The 26882-nt window shown below is 39.5% G+C and overlaps 2 protein-coding genes across 3 annotated transcripts; both read right to left on the bottom strand.

The window, feature by feature from the left end:
• Positions 1–302: 302 nt before the first annotated feature.
• On the bottom strand, positions 303–16733 carry col9a3 (collagen, type IX, alpha 3). The gene is made up of 32 exons (XM_078255412.1): positions 16440–16733; positions 15518–15586; positions 14079–14114; positions 13379–13450; positions 13130–13183; positions 11153–11188; positions 10575–10598; positions 10308–10361; positions 8446–8499; positions 8239–8280; positions 8069–8125; positions 7848–7901; positions 7621–7674; positions 7399–7452; positions 7230–7283; positions 7043–7096; positions 6908–6961; positions 6767–6820; positions 6598–6651; positions 6452–6496; positions 6301–6354; positions 6115–6168; positions 5357–5410; positions 5129–5200; positions 4287–4322; positions 3977–4021; positions 3463–3495; positions 2656–2802; positions 2466–2520; positions 2182–2364; positions 1185–1262; positions 303–703 (listed from the first exon to the last, which is right to left on the bottom strand). Exons 1-32 carry the CDS (start codon positions 16503–16505, stop codon positions 519–521), a joined length of 2037 nt encoding a protein of 678 aa, XP_078111538.1. The 5' UTR covers positions 16506–16733; the 3' UTR covers positions 303–518.
• Positions 16734–17843: 1110 nt separating this feature from the next.
• ogfr (opioid growth factor receptor) lies at positions 17844–24303 on the bottom strand. 2 transcript variants are annotated; one of them, XM_078255408.1, is made up of 7 exons: positions 23978–24300; positions 23354–23419; positions 23190–23271; positions 23020–23098; positions 21798–21864; positions 20710–20858; positions 17844–20618 (listed from the first exon to the last, which is right to left on the bottom strand). In XM_078255408.1, exons 1-7 carry the CDS (start codon positions 24107–24109, stop codon positions 19520–19522), a joined length of 1674 nt encoding a protein of 557 aa, XP_078111534.1. In that variant the 5' UTR covers positions 24110–24300; the 3' UTR covers positions 17844–19519. The 2 variants fall into 2 exon arrangements, with proteins under 2 accessions (XP_078111534.1, XP_078111535.1); XM_078255409.1 differs by having other exon boundaries at positions 17921–20618; positions 24202–24303.
• Between the last annotated feature and the right edge of the window lie 2579 nt (positions 24304–26882).

The raw sequence follows: 26882 nt of genomic DNA, 5'->3' as shown, positions 1-26882 counted from the left end.
ATTTTACACTGTAAGCTTGTATGTTGAGGTAACACCTGTTAATGGGCCATGATACATGCACATTCACTTCAGTCAATCACTGTTGTTTTTAGTGTCATCTGCCAGAAGGATGTTAACCAAGGTAACGGTGGCATGGAAACATGTACAAAGTTTTATACACAAAAGGACTCATCAATCATTTTCCAGTTGTTTGCAGGTCAAGTCTTGTTATACTGTAGTATTTGGAGCAATGCAGTTGTTCTCTTGGACTCTTCCGTGCCTCTGTCCACTTTATTTCTGAATGTCATCTTGATGTTTTTGTCTTTCAGTTACTCTGGTATTCATGTCACTCCTGGGATGTTCCTCTATTCCTCTCAAAATATCACATTTGTTTGATGTTACTCTTGCCATCTTGTGATGCATGTATTTAAATAAAGAGGAAATTTTTTTGTGATCACTTTCTTCTTTCATTCCTTCCTTCCCTCACTTATCACCCTTCCGCATTGGGGTGGATGGCATCAGGTTGCAGGAAGTCATGTTTAATGGTTTTTGGGGTTGGAGGATTTTCCAGCAACCGATGCTCCCTGGCAGGCTGATGTATCACAGATTCCAGGAGTTCCCTGGTGCCCAGTCCTACCTACCCTGCCTGGCTCTCCAGGCTCACCTGGATCTCCTGGAGATCCATCACGGCCATCTTTAACAATTCCAGGTACCCCTGGAAGACCTGTTGACAGCGTACAGGTAATGAGCCAAAGGCAAAGTGCTGCAGTTCTTTTAACGGTTTTGTAACAGACTCTTGTATTTTAAGATGAGAAAATATATCCTACAGTTTTGCATCAAATATTATACCTTGTTGCGTGTCTTGTTTGATGTCAATGAAAAAGTACGAATTATACCACAATAGACTTTTCTCACATTGCCACATTTTGACTTGTCATAGCAGGAAAACGTGTAACTAATAACAAGTAACAAGTAATCCAAGTAAGCCAGTAAACCATTCAAGTGTGTGTGGCCTGGAACTGGCACACCATAATGGAATGCAGCCATTCTTATTTTTATCAGGTACATCTGTGTTTGACAAGTCAAAATGTCTGCCATGAGTGAGGTCTTTATGTTTAGTAAAGTGACTTTAAATCTGATAGTGACAACGTTGTAGCTCCAATTAGCTCAAGCTCTAATTAGCGTGTACTGTATAAACCACATACCTTGGTATCCTTGGTCTCCAGTGGGCCCATCGATGGCTTTGCCAATAGATCCCTTATCACCTTGCTCACCAACATCACCTGTTGTGAAAGCAGAACATTTTAATCAGTGGTGGAAATAAACTAAATGCATTTACTCAAGTACTGTACTTTCATCTATGCGTTTACTCTATTGCATTTCAGAAGGAGATATGTACTTTTTATTTTTACTTCATTTATTTGACAAAAATAGTTCTTACTTTTCGATTAAGATTTAACCTAACAAAAATGATAAATTTACAAAATACAGAACACTGTTTAAGATTAAACTGGCGGTTCCCAAACCTATTGGCTTGTGACTCGTAACAAATGTGTAGTGTTTAGTTTGGGCCCCTTGTTCAAGATGCCTATGAGTAGATAGCAATTCCACCAAAGGATGATTCCCCCTCTAAACTTATCAGATGGTTTCATTTAAATAGCTGTTCAAGGCCCAAACAGGTAGAATCATCAACTTCTCACGACCCCTCAGATTAATATTGTGATCCTTTGGAGGGGCCCGGCCCCTAAGTTGAGACTCACTGGACTAAACCTGACTGTATGTAAAACATTTTAGACTAGCAATGTACTACACTGATGCATCACTATTAATCTCATAATGTCATATATATGTCAGTCACAGGGGACATTTTCTGCAGAACGAGTACTTTTACTTTTGATACTTACATATTGCTAATAATACTAATGCTAATACTGCACTTTCACTTAGGAAGGATTTTGAGTACAAGACCTTAAACCATTGATTTAGTTATTATTATAACCTCCGCCTAGGAGCAGGTCCAAATCACGGGGTGGATACACTAATTATGTTTCACTTTTGTTAACACTGCGAGATAGGGCATGGCCTTAGCCGAGGTCCCTCCTAGTTAGATCATGTCATTGTACAACTGAAGAGGCGCTGATTAAGTGATTGTTGTGCTCCTACCAATAGATAAAAGGTCCATACTGATTTTAATTGTCCTACCTCTGGGACCTGGGTCTCCAAGTTCTCCTGGCAGGCCTCTGTACCCTGGTGGTCCACGGGAACCTGGATGCCCAATAGAGCCAACAACTCCAGGCTTTCCTGGAAGCCCTGCAGGGCCGGGGCGGCCCACCATTCCAGGGGCCAGGGGTCTTCGAAGGTTAGCCGCCAGCTGTGCAATCTGGTCTGCGTGATAGAAAACACCAGAGGGTCAATTATCCAGCTTAACTTTTCTTCAACACTAGGGGGAATTACAGAAAAAAGCTGAATTAGTTAAGATGTCACACCATCGATCATTGAGCCACACAGCTCTCTGATGTGCTGCTCACTCGCCAGTTTACCCTGAAACACAAGTTGATAAGACATTTTTAAGGTCTAGGCTCATTCAGGCAGTTCATTAGAAAACATCAACTTAACTATTTAATATGCATCAATCAATCACAAGCTTTTAACAGATTAAAAAATAAAAACACTCACGGGTACACCTGTCTTTCCTGCAATTCCAGGCAGACCCTGCTCCCCTTGGAAGCCCATAATTCCCTGTTTTCCTGGAGGCCCTCTAGCCCCGAGCTCTCCTTGTGGGCCTGTCACGCCCTTAGGTCCCAGTTCACCCTGCTTTCCAGCCTATAATCAACAAGAATTATCCATTAAATAACTCATTACATTTAGCAAAAATGAAGAAATCAATTTCTTCCAAACTGGAGCTAAAAACATCCATAAGCCTTTGATTTGATCGCTGACTAAACACCAACCAAGGTGTAAACTGGGTCTGTTGAGACAATGCGGTGGCGGATTCATATGGCGTCCTGTTGCTTGATAATTACTCCAACGAGCACAGCAAACAGTAAATGGAACTATGAAAGTGAGGCTCATCAGTACGGTGTCTCTAATTACATACATTTTGCTGCGGCTTAATGGGACTCGTCTCTCCCTTGTGGCACTAGCAGCGAACAGGCCAATAGGACTAAAGCAGCAATACCCATCTCTAATTAATCCTATTAAACCTGGAATGTGAAGCAGAATCATGTGCAATGAGTTTGACGAGTGGGCAACAGCTCAGAGCTAGACTCCATTTTTTATGTTTAGTGAGGGAGCTGACACAAACTTGTGCTGCTAATTACACCCACACCCAACATCTGATCCAACTATTTTTGTGCTAATAGGACATCTACTGTGTCTAGAGAACTGGTTTGGAGGAAGCAGGTCTAAGTGGAGTTATGAAACACTGCATAAGTGTCAGAGGACACATAAGTAACAGTAAATGAAAACACTGATGTAACTCACCTCTCCTTTTTGTCCAACTGGGCCAAAAGGACCCTGAAAATCAGGACATACTGTGTGTTAAGTTTGAAATAAGTGAAATGACGTGACATTACGAAATGTTACACAGCACATACACTTTATTTGTATAGCACCTTGTATACAGTTTAGAGCCATCCAAAGACACAACACAATAAATTAATTTAAATAATGGCCATAAAACATTCTAATTAAAAGCCACCAGGCTAAACAGATAGATTGTACACTTTATACGTTTAAAGATATCAACACTTTCAGCTGCTCTCTTGGGCAGCAGAAAAACTGAAAGTTGCCTCACAGGAAGTATTGAAAATACTTGTGCCAGAGAATCTGAGGGGCCAAATAGGCTGGTGCAAGTAAAAATATGTATCGATTCGAAAACCGACAGCATACCAATTGTAAAACTAATCACTGCTGACTGAAGTAATGGGTCTCGAGAGCACTAATACTGTGTGTGTTTGGATTCTGATCGGACAGTGAAATGTAAGGAAATACTCACAGGTTCGCCATTCTCTCCTGGTAAACCATCACTTCCTGCCACACCCTATAGAGACAACAGAATATCTGAATTATTTCATTCAATCTCACAACTCCAGTTTTTGTTTGTATGCCTTTTCTCTTCGTTAGTACCATTCATTGATCTCTTGGGCTGATTAAAGAGTTTCAGCATCATAATTGAGAATTTTTTTATTTTTTATTCTATTCTGTTACAAACTTTAAAAAGCAGGTTGAGGATTATCACGGGGCATTCAGTGGAGATCATACTGTATGATCTGTTGACCAGCTTGAACTGTGACTTAAATATTTACCATGTCTCCTTTAGCTCCAGATGCTCCAACTGGACCCTATAGGATTGGAAACGGGGAGAGAGAGAGAGAGAGAGAGAGAATAAATAAGAGCCATGTAGAGATATTTGTGGAAGGGCAGCTGCGGCAGAAAGTAGGGGGATGAAGGGAAGCGAGGTGGGCTGGTTGAGGGGAACCAGGAGCGATATAAAGACCGCCATTGTTCTGTCCTCAGATTCTGAACAGGAGGCCTTTTTGTGTTTGAGCTCTCTCCCGGCTGCAGTTTGAGTTCATACCACTGAGACTGAGGTGGGATGACCTGCTTATTGACGTACAGTACCTGGATAGTTACATTATCTTTGGCTGTGTTTGTGTGTAGAAATGCTGGTGTGCAGAGACATTTGATAACGTTTCATGTTTGAATTTGAAAGCGTGACCCTTAATGAAGGGTTTTTTGTGTTTTGGGAGCTTTACCTGTTTTTGTTTTTATTGTTTTACATAGTGTATTAGAGCTGGATTGATTCAATTCATTGATTAGTCAATCGACAGAAAATTGACTATTCGGCAACTTTTTGATCATCGTTTTGAGTCATTTTTGTAAGAAAAAATGCCCAAATATTCTGGTTCCAGTCTCTTATGCTGTTTTCTAATTCTTCTATGAAAGAGTAAAGGATTTGCTATTTTCTGACAGTTCATGGGCCGAATGACTAATAGATTAATTGAGAAACTAACTGGTAGATGAATCAATTATAATGGGGAGAATATATTTGTTATTATTATAAGAAAGTTAGAGCCCTATACTGTATGATGGATTACAGTGAGTGACGTTGAACCCTGGGACATATTGTCACACACGTCAAACTCACCCTTTCACCAAACTCTCCACGGAGTCCTGTTGGACCTGGAAGACCTGGATCCCCCAAGGCTCCATTTACCCCCTGTGTACAACACACACACACACACACACACACACACACACACACACACACACACACACACACACACACACACACACACACACACAGTTTGTGGTGTGAGTTAACCAAAAAATTAAAAACAAAAAAGATAATGGTTGGTGATGTAATGCAACTGACCTGGAAGCCTTTCACTCCCTGAGGCCCAGGGTTGCCCACTGGTCCAATACCTCCCTGTTGGAAACAGACATTGTCATGTAATCCTATAGGAAGAGCTCACAGTAGTAAAACAAACTGGATATTAACAGGAATTCAGAGATGCAGAACATAAAAAATAAGCACAATGGTTGTGTGAAGTATGATTCATTATGCAGTGCAATGTGCGAGAGAAGTAATCCCTATGCTGTTCTATCTCTTTTTTTTCTTTGGCGCAGGGTCTGATGTGAAAAACAAAGACCTCTCTGTTTATGAATTCCTCCTTTATGAATACCTGGCTCTCATCACTGGCCCTTCATTACTAACTCCACCTTAGCAAGGCTACTGAATCAGCCGCAGTACTGTAGACTATCATTAACTTCGAAGGGCAGTAGTTTATTATTCTGCTATTCCAGTTTTATCTTATGCTGCATGCTGATATGCATTGCGGTCTTTAAGATGGGTGCTTTACATTCATTGCATTTCTTTTCCAGTCATGGTGCATTCAGATAGCCACACTAGTTGCTAGAACAGTGCACTTTAAAGTGTTGAAAACTGAGTCTAAATTCTGTAAGTTGATTAAATTTACAGACCCTCTGTGTAGCAGAGAGTCTAATAATTTGGCTTCTAAATGGGGCAAAGATTATTTTTTAAATGCTTTGTAATATATGCTTCTGAAGCTTTTCTATCAATTTGACAACAGCTCGACATAGCCTTAGTTTCTGGTGTAAGCATGCACTTACTGCCACTCCTCTGGGTCCTGCTATCCCCCTCTCTCCTGGGATGCCGATGTCACCCTGAGGGAGGAGACAAAAGATGGTGTGGACAAGTCAGGAAAGTTTAGAGTCCAGATGCAACATTGTGGGGTTAAGTGACATGTCAGTGAGGCTGTTACCCTCCCCTCCCAAAAAAGCCCATCAGATACATACAGGAATACCTGGCTCTCCAGAAGGTCCTGTCTCCCCAGCCTTCCCTGGATCACCCTGGTGTAAAAGAAAGGGAGAAGATAAAAGTTGTCCTCCATGGTCCTGATCTCAGTTTTAAGGTTAAAGTCTGTTTCTATTTACATGTAATACTCACAACTCCTCCTTTGGACCCCTTTGCACCAGCCTTTCCTTGTAGACCCTGGAACAGAAAAGAAAGTGGGTGTTACAATCATTGATTTAAATAACACCCTTTATTGTCAATTAGACAGGAGACGCCTAAATCTGTTTCAAAATACTCACAGGAAGTCCATTTGGTCCTTTCTCTCCAACTACCCCATGGCGTCCAGCATCACCCTATCAACACAGACACCACAGTGACTGTGACATCAGCTTTACTCACACAATCACTTTATGTGGACTCACAACTAATTCAAGCCCAACGCTTGCATAAAGAAAAGGTGCGACTTACCTTCTCGCCATCTAACCCTGGTGTACCATCTTTGCCATCTCTGCCAGGAATACCCTGTAGAAGACAGCACATATAATCCTCATGGTTCTAAGAGGTGATGTATATTAAAAATGCATAATTTGTAATCAGATATGCACTTACAGGCTCCCCTTTAGGTCCGGCTCCTCCAGGACCTCCTTTGGGACCAATTTTACCCTGTTGAAAGACACATTAGAGTGTCATTCATACATCCTTATTTATGAAACTAATAGTCACAAATTAAAGTTGTTTACTTACAATTTCTCCTTTGGGTCCTCTGAAACCCTGTGGTCCCTTTTCTCCGGCGTCACCCTGGAGACATCAGATGAAACACACAGAGCTATTCATTGATGGGACCAGCTGTCTATTCTGGCTGTAAACTACTACCAAACACATATTTATATTATATTTATTTCAAATGTGTTACAAACAAGGAGAGACTCACTGTCTTTCCAATGATGCCAGCGATGCCAGGTTTGCCTCTGAAACCAGGCAGGCCCTAGAGACAAAGGAAGGTCAAAGGAAACGTACTGTAAGTACACAAATTCTGTCTGCTTTGTGAGTGATAAGAAGCTGAACAAGGAAGTAGTGGCCATGTTCTAAAAGTTGCTTACTCTGTCTCCTACAGATCCCATTGGGCCTTGTAAACCTCTGAGACCACGCGGGCCCTGAAACACAGCATAAGAGCATTGTGAAGGCACTTTAAAACATAAGAAAAAACACTTTTTAAAAAAATTGCCTGGATAAGCTGTACTAAATATGCTAACGGACAAAACCTATGTGCAGGTAACAAGTGAAAAGTAACACCAGTTCTGAATCATGTTTATGTAACTCACCTGCAGACCCACAGTCCCAGGAATACCTGGTGGGCCAGGTAGACCAGTGTCACCCTAGAAAAAGAACAGGACACTTAGGACGGCAACAAAACACCAAATTACATAAAGTAATAAAACAATAAAACCAATATTTTGCACATACTAGGCTGATTACATTATTATTTAACCCCGTTAGCCACATTATATCACTGACAGTGGTCAAAATATCTGTTAGATAATAAACTCACCTTCTCTCCATTTTTGCCAAGCTCTCCCTTGTCTCCTTTATGCCCCGTGTGACCCTACATGAGGAGAAATACACAGACTTGAATATAGACACGATGAGTGTGCATGAGGAAACGTATTGTGAGGTTGTGGGGTGACATGAGTTGAGTATATTCCCACGGATCTATTGAGCAGCATGTAAATCAAAACAAATCTAACAACAACCATGATAAGCTATATTTACCTTGAATCCTGGCATCCCAGAAGCACCAGAGGGACCAGGGGGGCAGATGGCGGGACACTGCAGAGGACAGAGACGACACACTAAGGACTCTAAACTCACTGTATGCAGGGGACGCATGTTCAGTTCACTGTCATTATGTGGCTCTCACAGGTGCACGATTGAAAACTTACCAGAAGGTCACCGCTAAGATCATGAAGAGTACCAGGAAGTCCCTGACAGAAGGAGGAATGACAACACACATTAAGAGAGATCTGTGAATCCACAGACCTGCAAGAACAGATCCACTGGGTGGCGGTGGAAGAATACAGTCTTTGACTATATTGTACTGGCAGCACCAGTTATCAAATGATAATAATAATAATAGTAACTGCACTTACTGGTGGTCCATCAGGGCCAGAAGGTCCAGGAAGTCCTGGAAGACCCTCCAAACCCTGAGAAACGGATAGATAGCACCAAGATTAGTAGCATCTTCAGCACCTTAGTTTAAAATCGGTGAAGAGAGTTTTTCATGATTGTATCAAAGTTAGAGTCAATCTGCAACATCTCAGCTAAGTGAAGTCATCTGGTCACAGTTATCACAATCAGCTGTGGTCGTCCCTTAGGGAAGAGTAACACCTAAAGTCCCCCTCCACTCAGAAAAACTGACAGTTTTGCTAATTGCCACTTAACTTGGATGTTTGACCATTTATTGTGTAGAATGATGTTTGCGTAGTTTGACACTGGACAGCGGTTTTCAAATTCATCTGTTGAAGGGGGAAGGTTTCTCTGCGCTCACCTTATATCTGTACCTACGAGCATGCTTTAGTGACATCGCAACTAGTTTGGCAGCCAATCGTGGTCCAACATGCAACTTACAGGTTGCAAAGTGTGATGTGGAAACTGGAAACCTCCAGCACACATACACAGAGAATGGACTTTCCAGTGAAGTAGGAGATATTCCTCAACAAGGGAGATGGAGTAGATGTAATTCTAAGAATTTTTAACAAGGTAATGACCTTTTTTTTTCTGGAAAACGATATTAGACACAAATTATTATTAGAGTATTATAAGAGTATTTGTAGGCTATCATCTTAAAATGTGTGGAGGGGATCTTTAACTAACTCAACTAAAGGTAGAGCTAAAGATCTGTATACTATGGTAACCCTGACAACAATCCTAATTGTTCAAAAATCTTAAGCTTGAATGTTAATTCTGTGAGACCAGGAGTGGGTGGAGAGATTCACCTGTCAATGCACAGGGGAGGAGTTTAGAGAAGGGGAGGTTATATGGGTGTGTTCTGTTCCAATCCTTTGTCTGAGATCATGCTGCAACACCAGTAAGTTTGTTTGAAATGATTCTGCCATTTTGTTTGAGATGACTTATGTCTACATGCTACGCATCCTTTACATTTTACAGTTTACATTTGGAGGAAAAAGTGGTTGTATATTCTGTTACCCTGTATGTACTTATGTTTGCTATAAGTAGCATCCTGATGAAGGTCTATGCATTAATAATGCAAGATATGTACTTTTTGTTTATTCTTAGTTATGGTATGCATGGCAATATATGGATTTGTTTTGAAAATCATTCATCCATCCATCTATTCATCCATTCCCCTTACTCAATGAATAGTTCAATGCTCTTGGATCCTTGTGTTTAATGTGCACACCAGCTTGAAGCTCTATGGTCCAGTCAACTTTATACTCCCTGATCAGACAATGATAATCTAATTGACATCATGTCAAGTTCAAAATATGCATATTTAACCATAAGATGAATTCTGACCCAGACAAAAAAATACCTTCACACTGCTGCTAATAATAGCTTAGGGTCTTGTGAAACTGAGCAAGCTTTTAATTACACATAAACTGAGCATGAGCATTGGATAATCCAAATAAAGTGTGACCCAGTAGAGACTAGGCCAGTCCTTCCTCTCCAGTGGTTATTCTTATCCTACTGGTCCTGCTACGTTGTATAGACATTTAGGGCAATGTTGTGCTGGCTGATTCCAGCAGAGCGGTGAGTTAAAAAAACAGCTGGATCTCAATCAGTATCAGATTCAGTGTTTCAGCTGCAGAGGCTTGTGTATGGATTTTTCTCACATTGCCTATTCACCTAATACATTAAATTGTCTGTGGCCAATTGGGTATTAAATCAAAGATGTAATAGATAACTGGAATTATTTGACTATCTCATTGAATCAGAGGATGTGGCTTCATGAGGATGACAGGAAGTCTAATTGGAGAGATCAGATACTTACCGCTGGACCCTGGGGTCCGACTCCGCCTGGCAACCCGTTGGTTCCAGGTAGTCCCTGGAAACAAAAGACACTGGGTGTGTGCAAGACATCAGAGTACATGTGTAGATCTAGTGCACAATCAAGGCTACAACACTGTCTAATTTGTACAAGCATGCTGTCTCAGGTTGATAAACAAGTTATAGTGATATATGTAAGGATGATACAAATACATCACAATCTCCTGTCTGCACATAAGAATGCTATAAAAAGACAGTGCTGTGTACTCACTGCAGCTCCTGGTCTCCCTCTGCCCTACGGAAGACACAAGAAGGCAAATTAAGTCACAAACACCAAGGGAATGATTCGATTTGCTCACATCAATATCCACCGCGTGATGTATAACTGCATTAAATCTGCTTTGAAAGTTTGTACCAGGTTGTTGCTGTCAGGTGAATATGTACTTTTGCAGTCAAGTTAAATCAGAGCAAACTATAATCTTGAATGTTAATGTGACAATATGTGACACTGTCACTTTCAAAAGTGTCCTCATTACCTTTATGTCAGCTGGGGGCTACCTAGTCTGATTAGAGCTGTGTTAACAGATCTGATTTCACACGTGCACAATTACAGAACTTGATTCTCTAAACTTAAAATGATCCAGTGCAGTCTGAAAAGGAGTAACTGCTTTTGCTCTGCTTTTGTGTAGGGTTAAGGTGGTATACATGGTAAAGCATCAAAGAATGAGAAGTGTTTCAGGCGAATATGGTCAATGTAATAACGAAGACCCGTCAGAGGACTGGAAGAACCGACTGTTGTGTACCTCTGTGATATTTCTTAGGTGTTGCATAGTATGTGGGGGTACTTACAGGAGGTCCAGGTGGCCCAGGAGGTCCAGGGTCACCCTGTAGAGAGCGAGGCAAAAATACCACAATCAGTCTCTCCGACATAATCAAACAAAAGAGTTTTTCGTATGAACCGTTTGAACACTATGCTTATCAATGTGTGGTTTCGCTTTATAGTTAGCTGAAATTTGGGCTTGTTAAATAACATATGCACATTGACCATATCTGTCCCTTTTTATTATAGTACATGGATAAATTGTTTACTGTGTACAATTCAAACTATATTAACAGATTCAAATTTGTCTGAGAAAGTTTGTTAATGTTCTGCATGGTTTTAGCCTACGAATGGGGGCTGCCATTCAACAGCTCTTTTTAGTTCTTGTAAGGGTGGTTACTATAAGGCTTTGTGTATTGTGTGTGTTGTGCTTGACACCATTGCTAGTCACATTCTAGCTAGACACAATACGGAAAAAGGAGTTTTGTTGCTATATATGCTATATCTTATATTCTATAAATACCTAAATACCTATTCTATAAATATTCTCATTGTATGGCAATCAGTGTTGAAAATACGTTATCAAATACGTTATTGGCAAATCCATTATTCAAAAAAAATTACTCAAAAGAAAAGGAAGCTGATATGTCATTTGGACAAGACTTCTTCTGCTGTACGTCATGAGAAAGTAGATCACAAATACTTAATTGTTAGTTACTGAGAGGAGAAAATGTCTGCATCTTGGTGATTATTGCGATCAATTAAAATAATTTCTATTTATTTCCTCTCAAAATCAATGAATTTGATTGCATATGTATTTTGGTTGTAAAATCCCAAAACAATTCATTTACTTAGTATTGTTAGCTGTAGAGGACACAATAACAAGTATTTTTGATCTAAGATACTTACAAAACGTCTTTAGTCCACTGACTTCAGTTTGTTTACATGTTCCATCTACAGTATTATTCCTGTCAGTAACCTGTGTTGCGCCCCTCCTTCTTCTTTCTAACCCCCATGATCCTTTCTCCTCCTAGAACTCTTTGTTTACCTCCCTCACAGCTGTATTTGTGTTGCCTGAGAGGGCAAAAAACAGGCCTAACGCAGTGATGTTACTTATTCACTGCATTCCTGTGTGCAAACTAGACAACGAAGTATACTGGTACACAAATCCGAAACAAACAAATGTGAGGTAGCGTGAAAAATCAACTTGTAAATACAATACTAAATCTGTATTGTGTTGAGAAAATGGAACAGTCATCATTACTGTTCGCAGATTATTGGTGCACACCAGCTTATTCTCCGTCTCAGACTCCACCAGTTTGATCCTGTTTGTCTTTGCATGACTCTTCAGCACTATGAACCAGCCATGACAGTGTAGTAATCGAAGTAATTAGGGACACTGGCTGACGCAAGCTTCCTCATTAGGTTGGCTAATTAGTTGAATTGCTGGGGGGGGTGTTATCTGTCTTGACGGTGAATTTGCAGCCTTACAGCGGAGGTCCCTCAATCTTTATTCTTTCATATCTTACATGTAATGTGCCTTCCAGTGAAATCATAAGATGTAGCAGTGCAGATGTATGTGTTGTGATTCGGTCTTCTCTTGTGTCTCTCAGAGGATAATACCCGTTTCCCTCAGCGTCAGGGCAACAGATCATCATCCCCTACAGTCTCACAGGTTGGTGGGAAACTGTGTGCATTCCGGGCCGGATTAGGGAAGCAGCAAGAAATAAATCCGATTCTGATCCCTCATTAAAAATATTCCCACCAAGAGGGTGAGCCGGCTAGACAAATCCATGCTGACAGAGGAAACACGGGCCTTGTCCCTGTTAGACCCCCCCCTAAATAGCTTTATATAACAGCAGCCAATCAACATGCAGTGCTTCTGCATACATATGTGTCTTACTAGGGGGGAGTTTGTAGTAGATAAGCTCATTAACTTAAATTGGCTGCATCTTTAAGCCTAACATAAGCATCCCAGCAAGATCAAAAGACTAAGACACACTTACTGCTTCCCCTGAGGGTCCATCTTTCCCAGCAGGACCATCAGGACCTGTCAAACCCTGAAGAGGAAGCATATGTTATACGTCATTGGCTCGTGCTCTGCTGTTATTTTAAACATCAATCAATAATCATTTCACTTTCATATACTACACTCTGTTTAGGCATTGTTTTCTGACATCCTTTGACACAGACAAAAGATTGTGTGTTGATGTTGGTATGAGAATAGTCTGTGTGTGTGTTTATTGGACACTTACGTCCACTCCTGGAAGTCCTGGCAGGCCTGGTTTTCCTGCTGTCCCTGGTATCCCTGGTTTCCCTTTGGGACCCTACACAGACAGAGATTTATGAAGTAGTGCACAATAAATCATTTATCTACCCAAGAAAACAATTCTAATATCAATTCTAATTTCTACTTCTTTTATCTGAACATCATCAGCCAAATGAAAGAAAAAATCTTCTTCCTTATCCGAATCAAGGGTTTAAGGATAGAGAGTATCATGCTGTACAGATGTAAAGCCCTTTAAGACAAACTGGAATTTTGGGTCATATCAGGGACTGTGCAAAAATCATTAAGGTGGAAAACGGGGTCAGAAAAGAGAGAGGGTATTGCAATTTTACTTATGGCTGAAAGCAGGATAGTCTGACTTTTTTGGAAGAGCAGTGGAGGGTCTTTTTTTTACATTTTATTTCAGGCTTTCTTTGAAATATAGTTAAAAGAAATATTTGCATCAAAAAAAGACTACTTTGAGAAGACAACAGTTCTGTTTCTGTATGAGGATTTTATTAACGTGTACACTTAGAAGTTCCAGTAATATTTTAAGGTTTAAATTGGGATACACGGTTAAACAAGTTGTACCAATTTAACACTGTGGAGGGCCTTAAATATTCATCACCACCTCAATAAGTTTCATACAGTACCTAAGTAAAACTGACCAGACGTGTTGTAAAACTTACAGATTTCCCTGGCAGCCCAGCAGGTCCAGGTTTGCCCTGTTAATGAGAAAGAAAAGGTGAGTAATATAGCCAGACAAAACGTTTCCGCACTTCCAGAGACCACAGTGTTTGATTATAGAGACGGAGATCTTGATTCAAATCCTTCAATAACTTAATGTAATACCAACAATGCATTAAAGTGGCTAAAGCAGTGAGTCTCTGATCTGCTTCAGTACATAGGACATGCTGTGTAGCTTCTGCAGAGACTGGGGGAAGAACAAACACTACTAAACTGACCTGATGCTGACTGGTTACTTGATAAAAGCTTCAGCTTGGTTTGTACAGGGGGGCTGAAGGTGCGGGGAGGAGGTGTGAGGTGAAACTCTAGATGGTCTCACAAGGTTGGGGAATGTATGAATGGGCCCTCTGTGTGCCTAAACTTTACTGGAGTCCCAAAAATAATCACAACTAAAGGTTTCCTGACATGGATTGACAACATTTACAATGTTTTTTTTTATTTAACACAAGAGTTTGACAAAAATCAGAGACATAAATATAAAGGATATACAAGGGGTTTAACTTTGTTACCAAAGTTTTTTCTGTTTACTTGGCTTCCCTGTAATCCAATTTCCTTTTTAATTTGCGCAATTAAATCACATCATTTTTACGTCATACTTGTTTACCATAACATCATATCCTACACACCAGCAAAACCCCTTAAAGGGTAAGGAGTGTGTCCGCCTAAATTTCATTAGATTGTTCTTGTATTGTCCACATTGATGAGATACAATAATGGAAATCCACACATATTAGGCTGACTGACATTACACTGTATGAGTTTTTATGACCAAAAAAGAAGCTGAGCTATTCACAGTATGAATATAATCTAAGCTTGGAAGGGTTAATAGGAAAGGATAATTAACCAGCCAATTCTACAATATTTTTTTACCCACAGAACTCGATTTAGTAGACACATGTTTAAACCCTGCCTACCTGACATCCACGATAATGATTTCATACTCGTAGGAGGGGCTTTGGGAGGAGTCAGTGTGATTAAAAACTAACATCTAGAAACATTTCTGCCGCATTTATGCACAAAGAAAACACTTTCTACCAAAGGTAACTGAGTAGGAATTTCAATTTTTGAAATATAACATGAAAAAGAGATGAAGCCACTGAGCTGTCCACTGAACTAACTATCACTATAGAGACTGTGGCACAAATTATTCAAATTTTTGGTGATCTTGATCTGTAACTTGACACCCCATTTTTCTTAAAAGATGAGGAAAATAAATCAATTAATTACTCACAGAAAGAAAACCCATAATCAAATGAGGTGCTAACATCTTTTTTTTTTTTATTATCTACTAACTGGAGTTAGTTAAATCTTAAATAGGCCAAAATTATAAGGCGCATTAGCTTTAAAGTCAAAGGAAGCTGTTGGAGTCTGGTCAACTCACATCAGTGCCATCCTTTCCTGGTGCACCTAAGGGTCCTGGTGGCCCAGAAGCTCCTCTGGGGCCTGGCCTCTGCAATACAAATGTATCAAAATCAAGCATTTCTCCATGAGTAATATAATGCATCCTCTGTTTCTTTAACACCACTAATACTGTATACATGAGTAGGTTGTGGTTTGACATGAAGTGACTAAAACAGAAAGCGGTGACAAATGTTTGGTGTATTTTTGCCTCAACAGTATTCAATATCAGTAAAATTTTACTCTGGACAAAATTAACGAAATCAATAATTCTAAAGATATTAACTACATAAATTCAATTCAACTGCAACCTAATGAAAACCAAGATGCAACTATAGTGCATCATGGGTTTTCATCGTGCGTAAAGACGCTTTAAATCTTACTTTACGCAGAAGAGGAAGGCTAAACTAAATTTCTATGAAAACACAAATAAATCAGTAATTCACAGTTCATCTAAACAAAATAAACTTATTTCACTGAGGACTTTTAAAATGAGTTACTGCTCCGGGGAGCCTGAGTGAACAGAGGTGGCATTGTGCGCTGTGGCGCTGCTCTCCAATCCGTGCATTCCACAGGTTCAGGGGATAACATAACCCCAATTTAACCAAACACTGCGAAAGGCACAGCCACCTGCACACGATTAGGCAGATATGGGAGAGTAAAAAAGGCCTACAGAACCAGACACAATACCACAAACATTCAGTCGCTGATAACTGTACGAGAAGAATAAAGAGCACTTGTCAACACAAGACATAGCCTTTATTGTCAATAGGTGGACCCGCAGGTTACATTGACTTTTTGCAATAGCTATGTTAATACATGAAAACCAGCAAAACCCACATCGCATTAAGGTAAGATGCAGACTGCTAAATGAAAGGAGGGATGCAGCACTTGATCACTCTTACCTGGGCTGAGGATGATGTCAAAAGCTGGCACAGTAAGAGCACCCAAAGCGCAGAGAACACCGCCATGGCTCCTTCGCTCGCCCTCACAAACCAGAGTTTATGCGGAAAAGGTCAAATCCCCGGTTCCTGGTCCTCTCTCACTCCCCCCAGCGTCCGCAACGGAGCCTTCCTTTACCACACGGCGCGCAGCTCCTGAGTGGCCTCCTCAGGTTCCAGATAAACCCGAGCCTCCAGCCGAATGGGGCTGAACTCAATGTGGCGCACTACACTCAGGGGTGAGGGGGGTGACGAGGAGTGAGGGAGGCAGCAAGCAAGCAGAGGCAAAACAGTTTCGGACACCAAGAAAGTGGGCTGAGCTAAAAACATAGAACATATGCGGGGGTTCGTGCTTTGACCAATTAGAAAGTGACCTAAAACACAAATCCTTAATGTCTGCAAGGTAAATACAAATAATGTTTGAGTTATTACTGTGTAGAAGTGCGATGACTTAAAGGACACTTCGGCAATTTAGTAGGCTATTAGGCCTACACTTCCATGAAGTTTGGGGACTCTCAAGAGACTGTAAATTGAAGTAATGGAGGCCAAGACATCCTGAGCTGAATTTGTCAAACTCCAAAAGTACTGGATCCTTTTTTTCCCATAATGCAACCCATCAAGTCTTCATTAGACAACCCCTGTAGATTATTTCCCTCATTAATGGACAGTTTGGTCTATTAAATGTCAGAAAATACTGAAAAATCACAATTTCACACAATTACAATTTCCTAAAGCCCAAGGTGATGTCTGATAAACAGTCCAAACCCAAAGAGAGTCAGTTTACTGTCACATAAGGCAAAATAACCATCAAATCCTCACAATTTAGTGAATGTTTGTGCTTAAAAAACAAAATAGTGGCATTTTCTATCAACTTTGCTATCAACAAAATTGCTTCAACTCTACCCCAGACAAAGCACATCATCATACTTTGAAATGCCTCAAAAAGCATAAATCTCCTTCCTGTGTCATAAAGGACACATATTCTAAGCACTAATCTTAATCTAACTATAAAATAAATCAACAGAGTTTTAAACGTTTATTTATGATATTCCAAATAGGGAATGGGTAGAGCAATAAATATAGGCTGGCATGGACAATGCAACAAACTGCAAGCTCAAACCCCTAGCAGTATATCTTTTTAACCGTCCTTACTCACCCCCTCGACTCCACACTGATCCTGAGGCCTGAACAAATTGTGTTGCATCAATATCTCTAAATTCAACATCTTTCTTCTTCCCTGTTGTGAGTCATGTAACTTCACTGAGGCTCGGTCTGTTTGCTGCAAGAAAAAATATTTCTGTCTATACATCTGCTGCACTGGGAAAACAGTCTCAGGAATAGAAGCATAAACTGACATCTACCACAGTGTTATCCTGAGAATTGCACTTTAATAAATTATAACGGGACTCAGATTTTGGCTTAACACAGATTAATTTCATAAAAGCTTCAAAAATAGTATAACTTTATTCTGCTTTGTCAACAGTCAGGGATTTAGTTTGGGGGGGGGGGAGTCATATATAAACACTTCAGCACTTTTGTAAAGTTATTACCTTTCATTATGTAAATAATATCAAAACTTCAATAATGAAAAGTGAACATGAAGTGCAATACAAAAAGGATGCATCAATATACTAACCCTGGTTTGTACATTTTCATGGACTTCAATCATGTCAAATTAACATACAGTGGTCTTTTTAAATTATAGCCAAAGCTTTATCAGTTCTGCAGAGAAGACATACATATTGTACAATCAACCAGTCTTATCACATTTTTGGCAAGGCTTTCAGTTGTTCAAAAGGTCTGTTTCCCAAATCTGCATGAAAACATACAGATTGTGCAACAGAAATATAAGTTAAGTGACATTCAGTCTTAAATCTATTCGAACAGCGGGGTCCAGCAGAAACATTAACCAGTACAGATTATTTTTACTCACACAAAAACAGCCCAGAGAGAAAACAAAGCTCTTCCAATCAATAATTATTCAGTGCAAAACAACTTTTCAATTGTGAAAGTATTAAGGTGTTACAAATGCTGAAACCATTTAATTTATATACTTTAATAATAGTGCTTTATGTATTCTGTAGAGATATTACATATCAGCCTTAGTCATTACTACCTAAAAAGTCTGGTAATATTCTATATTTTTCTTATTGTTGACAAATCCCACAAAGAAGACCAAAACAAACCATGAATCTATCCCACTCACAAGAATTGTCTGTGTATTCAAAGCCTCATATACAGTAGCGTATTCCTCCATACCACATTGTCCTATTGTCCAAAAACTACACATTAATGAGCCACAGTGATGGACTGGATGACATGTTCCTTCATTACAATAACACCAACACTGTAGTTCATTTTTCAGTCAATCTCACATGCACCGTCCAGCTGCTGTAAATACTCCCAAAACCCCAGCTGAAAATAGTCCCCAACAAAAACACTATTTACTCCCGTACTAGTCACCTGCTGTGAAATTATTTAGCCTTTATAAAAAAAAAAAAAATCTCAAGGATTTCAATTGTTTGTTTTTTTTAAAGATTTTTAAGGATTCCTGACTTCAATAAAAACCAAGGTGCTTGGAGCTAAGAGTCACAGACAGGGAAGGGAAGTCAGAAAGTATTGAACTAACACAATGTTGGTTTTGGGGAGAGACTTGAAGGACGGTTATGACTAGCATGGCAAGAGGGAAGCCGGGCTGGCACTACCACTAGCAAGCTAATAATGCTAGCATGTTTACTGTCTGCGGTGTGTTGTTGGTTATGACGTTTTCTTGGGACTTGTTGACAATAACAAAAATATAGAATATCACCAGCCTTTTCCTTTTAATATTTTCCTATGGCCATGTGGCAACTGAGTCACATCCAGTCCCACATTTAGCAAGTTAATGAAATCATATACTCCTTTCAAGGGGGAAAAGAAACAATATCTAAACATCAAATAAGGTAGAAATAAGGCCCAGGAAGTCATGTTAGGTCATACTCTGTCCCTATATTACATTTCATTTAAGCTCAAATTAATGTATTTTCTCCCATCATCCAGTTTATTCATGAACTCCCCACATTTTGGTCTGAGCTTGCGGGGTTTGATTCCATGTCAATATCCTCCAACTCCTTCCCATTTGTCTGTTCGTCCACAACTTTGTCGGTGCTCGTCGCTGACCCATTTGTTGCCGACACATTTGCGTGCGATGTTTCTTCCTCTTCCTTTTTATCTGGCACTTGATTAAAATCAGTCCTTGGGATTTTTTCCTCTCTTCCAGAAGAAAGAGAGGGTGAGTGTTTTGAAGTCTTAGCGGGGGTTTGCGCCGATGGGCTCGTTTGACCAGTGGCTTTATTAGCACCAGCTCTCTCCTCCATCGGCCCACTGGCGAAGTCCCCAGCAGAGCCGTTGCTTGGCAGCACTTTATCTTCTCTTTTCTTCTTCGGTGGTTTTTCAGTTTCTACGTCCCCATCTGTTTGCATAATGTCTTGTTCCTGGGTGGTGTCCTTCGAGTTGTTGGTAAATGTGTTCTCACTGTCAGCACAGGGCGTGGCTTTTGCCGTCACAGAGTCAGGACTGGGCGACTGATCCATTTCATCAACACCATCTGTAGAGTCATTTCCATTCCCCAAAGTTTTATTATTAGACTCAGCCTCTGCGTTTCCATTTCCTACAGTCTCTGCTTCTGGTTTTGGCCCTGGGGATGGCTCTGAGAGTTTGTTTTTGTCTTTACTTGCCGTTTTATCAGTTCCTTTCTGAGCCTTTGCAACATTATCCAGTCCATCATCTTTCTGTGGCACAACTGCTTCTCCATCTTTGCTTTTACTCCGTGAATACGATTCATCTTTTCCATCTCCATTCCCAACAGAATCTGATCTTTTCTCTGTCTTCCTGAGTTGTTTCTGAATCTTTCTGGGACACCACACAAACTTATCCTTTGGCTCAAAGTGAAGGTAGGCAAAGCGCACAAGCTCCTGACGTTTCTGCTTGTCTAGGACAGCAAACAGGAAGTAGTCAAGAACGCTGCGTTTAACACTGCTAAGGGTCTTCCTGACTAGAGTCTCTTCCAGAAAGAAGCGCACAAGTGGCGCCTGGTAGTGCTCAAAGCCCAGCTCTCCGAGGCTCTTCAGGATGCGAGTGATGCGCAAGTTGTTGTGCATATTCCTGTGAGAGACGAGACAGTTGAAGCTGAAATTATACACAGAATAGTACATATCACCGATGTTGCTTATATGATATTCTTTGTTATATTCACCGCTCCAGGTTTCCAAATCGCTCCTTCCAATTATCTGCTCGTTTCACTTCTCCTGTCTCTTTGCTGACCAAACGCATTCCATAGAAGCCCAACATGAGTTCATAGGACTCGACTAGTCTCTTTTTGGCATCCTCATTCTTCTTGAAGGCCTGGTGATCATATGCAGTGGAGGAAAAAAAAAAAAAAAAAACGTTTATGACCACACAAAAAACACAACATGGGTCAAACTGTAAAGAAGTACATGATATTCAACATGTTAAGAGTTTCCAACAGGTTTTCTAGGCATGTCTAGCTGCTTAGCTTTTGGTACAGGGTGAAACAGGAAAATAAGTATTTATCTTGATGTGCCTTCATCTCTTTTTCCATATGAAAAGAGCTGAATGCTTTGGAAGACAAGTTTCCTAAACATTAAAATATTTTCTCTATAGAAGAACGTTAATAATTTTAGTGTTTGCTTGACAACCAATGTCCTAACTCATGTCTTGCAATACATAAAAAAAAAGGCTGGAAAGGCTGATAACAAGTCATGAAGAGTAGGTCAGACTGGTGGGGTCACTGAAGTCTTTTACATAATGCAGCTTTCAACCTGTTTAAGTAGTATTTTGGGGCATTTTGCCTTCATTTTGATAATGTACAGTAGACCAGAGAGGTGACAGAAAATGAGGACAGAAGAGAAATGACATGCAACAATGGGGCAAGTGTCTTCAACTCCTAGACTACCACAACACCAATGCTTTTACCTTCTATTACTTATTTTAGAAATAATGCATCACTCAAGCAATGATTGAGGTGAGAAAAACTATGGCAGCTGTTTACATTTATTGTGTGATTCACACGCCATTTGAAGCCTTTTCTAACATAATGAATCTCTAGCCAAAGCATCTAAAATACACATTTACCTCATGGATGAGTCTCGATTCTGGCTTTGCACTAATCAGGCATAATTGTAAATGGTCAAATTCATTTGTTGTGTTGCTTTATGTTGTGCCAGAAACTGTAAGTCACTGTTGACAACCAAATAATGCCCAATTAACTTTTGGTTTGGTATAGTGTTAATCTAAAGACTTGTTTTTGTATGACACACTTACCTCAATTTCCTTCTTGGTGAGTTCTGAAGCCATGTAATTAACCCCCGGCTCTCGCAGAGGAAACAGCCTTACAGTGACAAAAGATTCAAGAGAAAAAACAACCCAAAACCAATTAACAATGTTATTGTTGGAACCATACTCTTAATCAGTGAAGATGACGTCAGCTGTTCATACAACTGTTCATAACTCCACCATAAAATATACTCTTTGTGCCGTCTTAATAAACAGTCTTGGATCAGAAAGCTAAGCTTGACACTGTCAACATGACATTATTCTGAGTACAACTGGAATTTAATGTCAACTTAAGGCTGATTTATAGAAGTACGTATGCTCTACGCAGAGCCTACGCCGTAGCCTACTTAAGTGGCCTATGCCATTGTGAGGCTTTATACATGTGCGCTGGTGTGTCTGTGTTCTAGCGTATCTCTTAAGAGAATAGCAGGGCCGGTATGTGTGTATGCTGAGGAGTGTGTGGTAGAGCGAGTGAGAGTGACAGGGATTAGCTCTGGAGCGAGTACCGACTCCGTTGGTGGAGACAGAAACAAAGTGTCTTCCATGTGCTTTCTGACCACGGTCGGAAAGCTGTAGCAGGAAAGGTTAACCCTCTCCTTGATTTTATGTTCACGGAGAAGGAGAACCCGTAAGGAAATGCAGCGCTAAACCACGGCCAAGCGGACTAATCACAGTTGTTGTGGTCTGTGTCGCCGTGAAGTGTAGTTAAATTTCTGGGGAGTGTACCTGCGTACGTACCTACGGCATCTGAGACAAGAAGAGAGATCCTTCATAAATCTATCAAACCAGAAGCCACTGCATTAAAATGGTAGTTTTTATCTTGATCTTTTCATTTGGAACAAAGAGTTTGAGTGGGATACTTAAACAATGCATGAAGGTGTACTAATCTATCACTAAAAGTGCTTTAAAAGCAGGTAGGAAGCTACTGACGTTTCTTACTGGTGCTTGTTTTGCAGTGCTTTTCATTTACCCCACCCTACCTGTAACAGGCAATGTTGCAGCAGACATTAGCATTATAGAACTTTTGGGAACATGCGTTTTGCTAATCATGACAAGCAGACCTTGCATTGCTTTTTGTTTTAGTAGCACACTCCTTGATAGTGTAACATGCTTCCGACTGCAAGGTCACCAGAACAAGATGATATTAGCTTTGTAACCTCAGACTGAACACCCGAAAAAACGTACCCCACAAGGCGTAAACAATACATACCACTGAATGTATGAGTGAACTCTCTCCAGTCTTTTGTAGTCATTTTTCCATTCCTTAAGAAATGATTCAATGTAAACATCTGTGCCAAATGATAAAGAAAACATTGAGTCACTGCACACAGACCTTCCCAAACACTGAAAATATATTGTAAGAATATCTAAAAATGTTACCATCAGGAGCAGAGGGAAATTTATTGAGATAAAACTGCAAATTGTTCATTTTGTCTTCTGAGCATTCGTCATCTGTAAGATTCTGTCAAAAGAAAAAAATACTTTGATGTCTCTTAGTTGTGCTTAAGAGATGCATTTGGTTATCCTACTTTGCTGTTACTTACTGGATATCCTCTTCTGTAGTTCTGCATGTCCTTTGCTGCCCTCATGTTTCTGGGCGTATGATGCCACTGCAAATACAAGTGAAAGTGAAATTAACCTGCATCTTGTCTAACCATTATATAAACTGTGTGGCGGTAAAGATTATTATTCAGAGTTGATGCATCCGTATTTCAAACAACTACGTAATCCCTGTACCCTGTTATCTTTCTAATGACAGTAAAAAGCTGGCATAACGCTATAACGTCACAGTAACGTTACAAGTTGACATATGTAAGGCCAAACTAATCCATTTCCCACTCTGCAATAGGGCTTAACCACTAAATTAAAAATGATCATTTAACCGTAAATTAAACACACACACACTGCATAGTAATCACTGTAAGCAGCCCAATATACATATTTAAACGTAACGACAGCGACATAACCCCTCAAAGTAGGCTAACGTAAGCGGCTAGCTGGGCTAGTTAGCAAGCCTGCAGCAGAGGCGTAACGTTAACGTTAAAGCTAGCTATCATTAGCTTTCAGCCATGGCAATATTATCAATGAGTTACAAGTCAACATATTCAACGCCATGACATTATTTAGATTACGTTATGGTTTGGCTGAATAATAATTAAAGCGCGTACAGTTGACAGAGTCCAGCTAGATTTGTTTTTGTCTTGACATGACCGACGGGTTTGGCTCTCTCCGGCCGGGTCGTCTCCATCACTCTCTGTGTCCCAGGTCGAGTCGTACTCACAAACACAGTCGTCCTCCATGATTAAAGGAAACGTTACTTGACTAGCTAAGGCTAAATAAACGTGTAACCTGGTTTAGCACTATAAACGGGCATGAATCAAGTTACACTTGCATGTTCAGGTTAGACGGGGACGGCCCTGACCATCCGTCTTTCCAGTCAGACAGCAGCACAGTTGGTAGCTGCAGTACTGATGTTGCCTTTAAGTGCTCCCACTCTAAATAGGAATTGCCGTTGAAATGACCTTAATCGGAAACGAAGTTAGCCTTTAAAAACATACGTTTTGTATGTTAAAGAGTAAAAAACACACCGTACAACAGTAATGTTGAGCTGCTGCCTCATGGGATCACCATGTAGCTAACGTTACAGTTTAAGATAAGGAAGAAAAGGAAGGTAAACGCGTTTTTAATGCTGATGGAGTTCATCATCAGTTGACCTCAGGAAGCTATTTATTTCATTTTTTTGGCTAAAACATGATCTCATGGCAACTGTTATCATATACGTTTCACTCCATAGCGGCGTTAGTTGGTATTTAATGAGGTTGTTTATGTGCTTTCTAATAAACATCTATTTTCCGACACATAACGAAGGCAGCACTGTGTTGGTTGTTGGTAATAAAAACTGCCAACCAGCTGATATGAGTCAGGCAGCCTATCTTAGGTTCTTTCACTTGACTGTTATATAACGAAAACAACAGTAATGCTATGATAGATGTATTGAAAACGTATAAACTAACTAATAATAATAATGCATAAAGCAAATTTCCCCCTGGCGATAAATAAATTGGCTGTCTGTCTATCTAAATATTACAGAAAAGTCAGAAATTCATTGTAGTCGTTGTAGTTACATAGCTGTAGTCATATTTTGGCATCTATGATACTTTACTTATTTTGTACATATGCAAAAGCCATGTTGTAGTAATACAATTAAAACACAATTAGATAAGTGAAGACAACAAAACAACAAAATAATCACCTAAAAACAAATGTTTACAAGTGATATTTTAAAGAGATCCAAGGGAAGAAACAGTTTGCTGCCCTTCTCTCCTCAGGGAGACAGGCTACTATTTGTCTGGGGTTCATGATTAATCAAAGTTGTTATCAGTACTGCAACTTACAATTCTTTGAATTATCATTTGATTAATCAATTGATAGTTTTGCCTATCAAATATTATAAAATAATGAAAAATGCCCTTCATATTTTCTGAGGCCCAAGGTGATGTCTTCCAATTTCTTGTTTTGTTGGACCAAAACCGAAAATTAGTCATTTTATGATCACATAAGACACAGTAAAGCAGCAAATAATTTCATTGAAGAAGCTGAAACAAGAGAATGTTTGTATATTTGCTTTAAAAATTACTTCAACAATTATCAAACCAATCAACTAATTAGCCTAAGAAAATACTGTAGCTGCTGATACATTTGCTGTGGGTTGAGTCGATTAATCCATCAATCACTTCAGCTAGATTTATTTAATTTATCAGTGATCAAGAATGGCAGAGTTGGAAAAATACATGCACTGGGAAAGTTACATTTAAAATACCCAAACTATATAAATTAATAGCCCAAATTTATGTCCAGATTAATAAATATTGGTTATTTTTGTTGAGTGAGTCCAAAAAAGCAGAGGGACAACTATGAGCCACATTTTACTCAATACTGCACAATTTGAACGTGGTACCACAAGTAAACACTGTGACACAAGACTGTTGTATAAAGCACATTCACCGTCTGACCTCATGTCATTAACATAAGACAGTAATTCTATGTTAAGGCCTTTAGAAACACTGCAGCCATTCATACACAAACTCTCTCTCTCTCTCTCTCTCTCTCTCTCTCTCTCTCTCTCTCTCTCTCTCTCTCAAATTCAAAGGGGCTTTATTGGCATGAAAGTTTCAATAACAATGTTGCCAAAGCTTCAACATAGAATTTGTCCAAATATTCGGACAAAACACAATAAACAGTAATATGAACATTAACACATTAGGAGGATTTATATTCATTATATACATTTTTATATCAAATATGAAACACAAATATGAAAACAAAAGTTATTAAGCAATATGAAGGAAAAACAAAACAATAATAAAATACATTACATTTTATGACATCTTAATAAGACATCTTGACTATATATATATATATATATATATATATATATATATATATATATATATATATATATATATATATATAGATATACTACTGGTCAAAAGTTTGGGGTCACTTAGAAATTTCCATTCCACTCCATTACAGACAGAATACCAGCTGAGATCAGTTGCATTGTTTTTTTAACCAGGGCAGCAGTTTTCAGATTACATTTTGTGCTTACATAATTGCAAAAGGGTTCTCCAATGTTTTCTCAGTTAGCCTTTTGAAATGATATCAGATTAGTAAAAAGAATGTGCCTTTGGAACATTGGATGAATGGTTGCTGATAATGGGCAATGTAGACATTGCATTAAAGATCAGCCACTTCTTTCTACAACAGTCGACAACCCTTTTGCAATTATGTAAGCACATAATGTAATCTGAAAACTGCTGCCCTGGTTAAAAAAACAATGCAACTGATCTCAGCTGGTATTCTGTCTGTAATGGAGTGGAATGGAAATTTCTAAGTGACCCCAAACCTTTGACCGGTAGTGATATATATATATATATATATATATATATAGAGAGAGAGAAGACTATGAAAATGAACACAATATTAGGATTGATTAATTATATATACAGTATATATTTTACTTCTTATGCAACCTCTGTGTAGAGAGTCTCTCCCTCTCTCTCTGACACACAC

Source organism: Sander vitreus, chromosome 7 (genome assembly GCF_031162955.1).
Source record: "Sander vitreus isolate 19-12246 chromosome 7, sanVit1, whole genome shotgun sequence".
In the NCBI taxonomy this organism is placed as follows: Eukaryota; Metazoa; Chordata; class Actinopteri; order Perciformes; family Percidae; genus Sander; species Sander vitreus.
The sequence above is the reverse complement of the archived record's forward strand: the minus strand, read 5'-3'. Positions and strand labels throughout refer to the sequence as shown.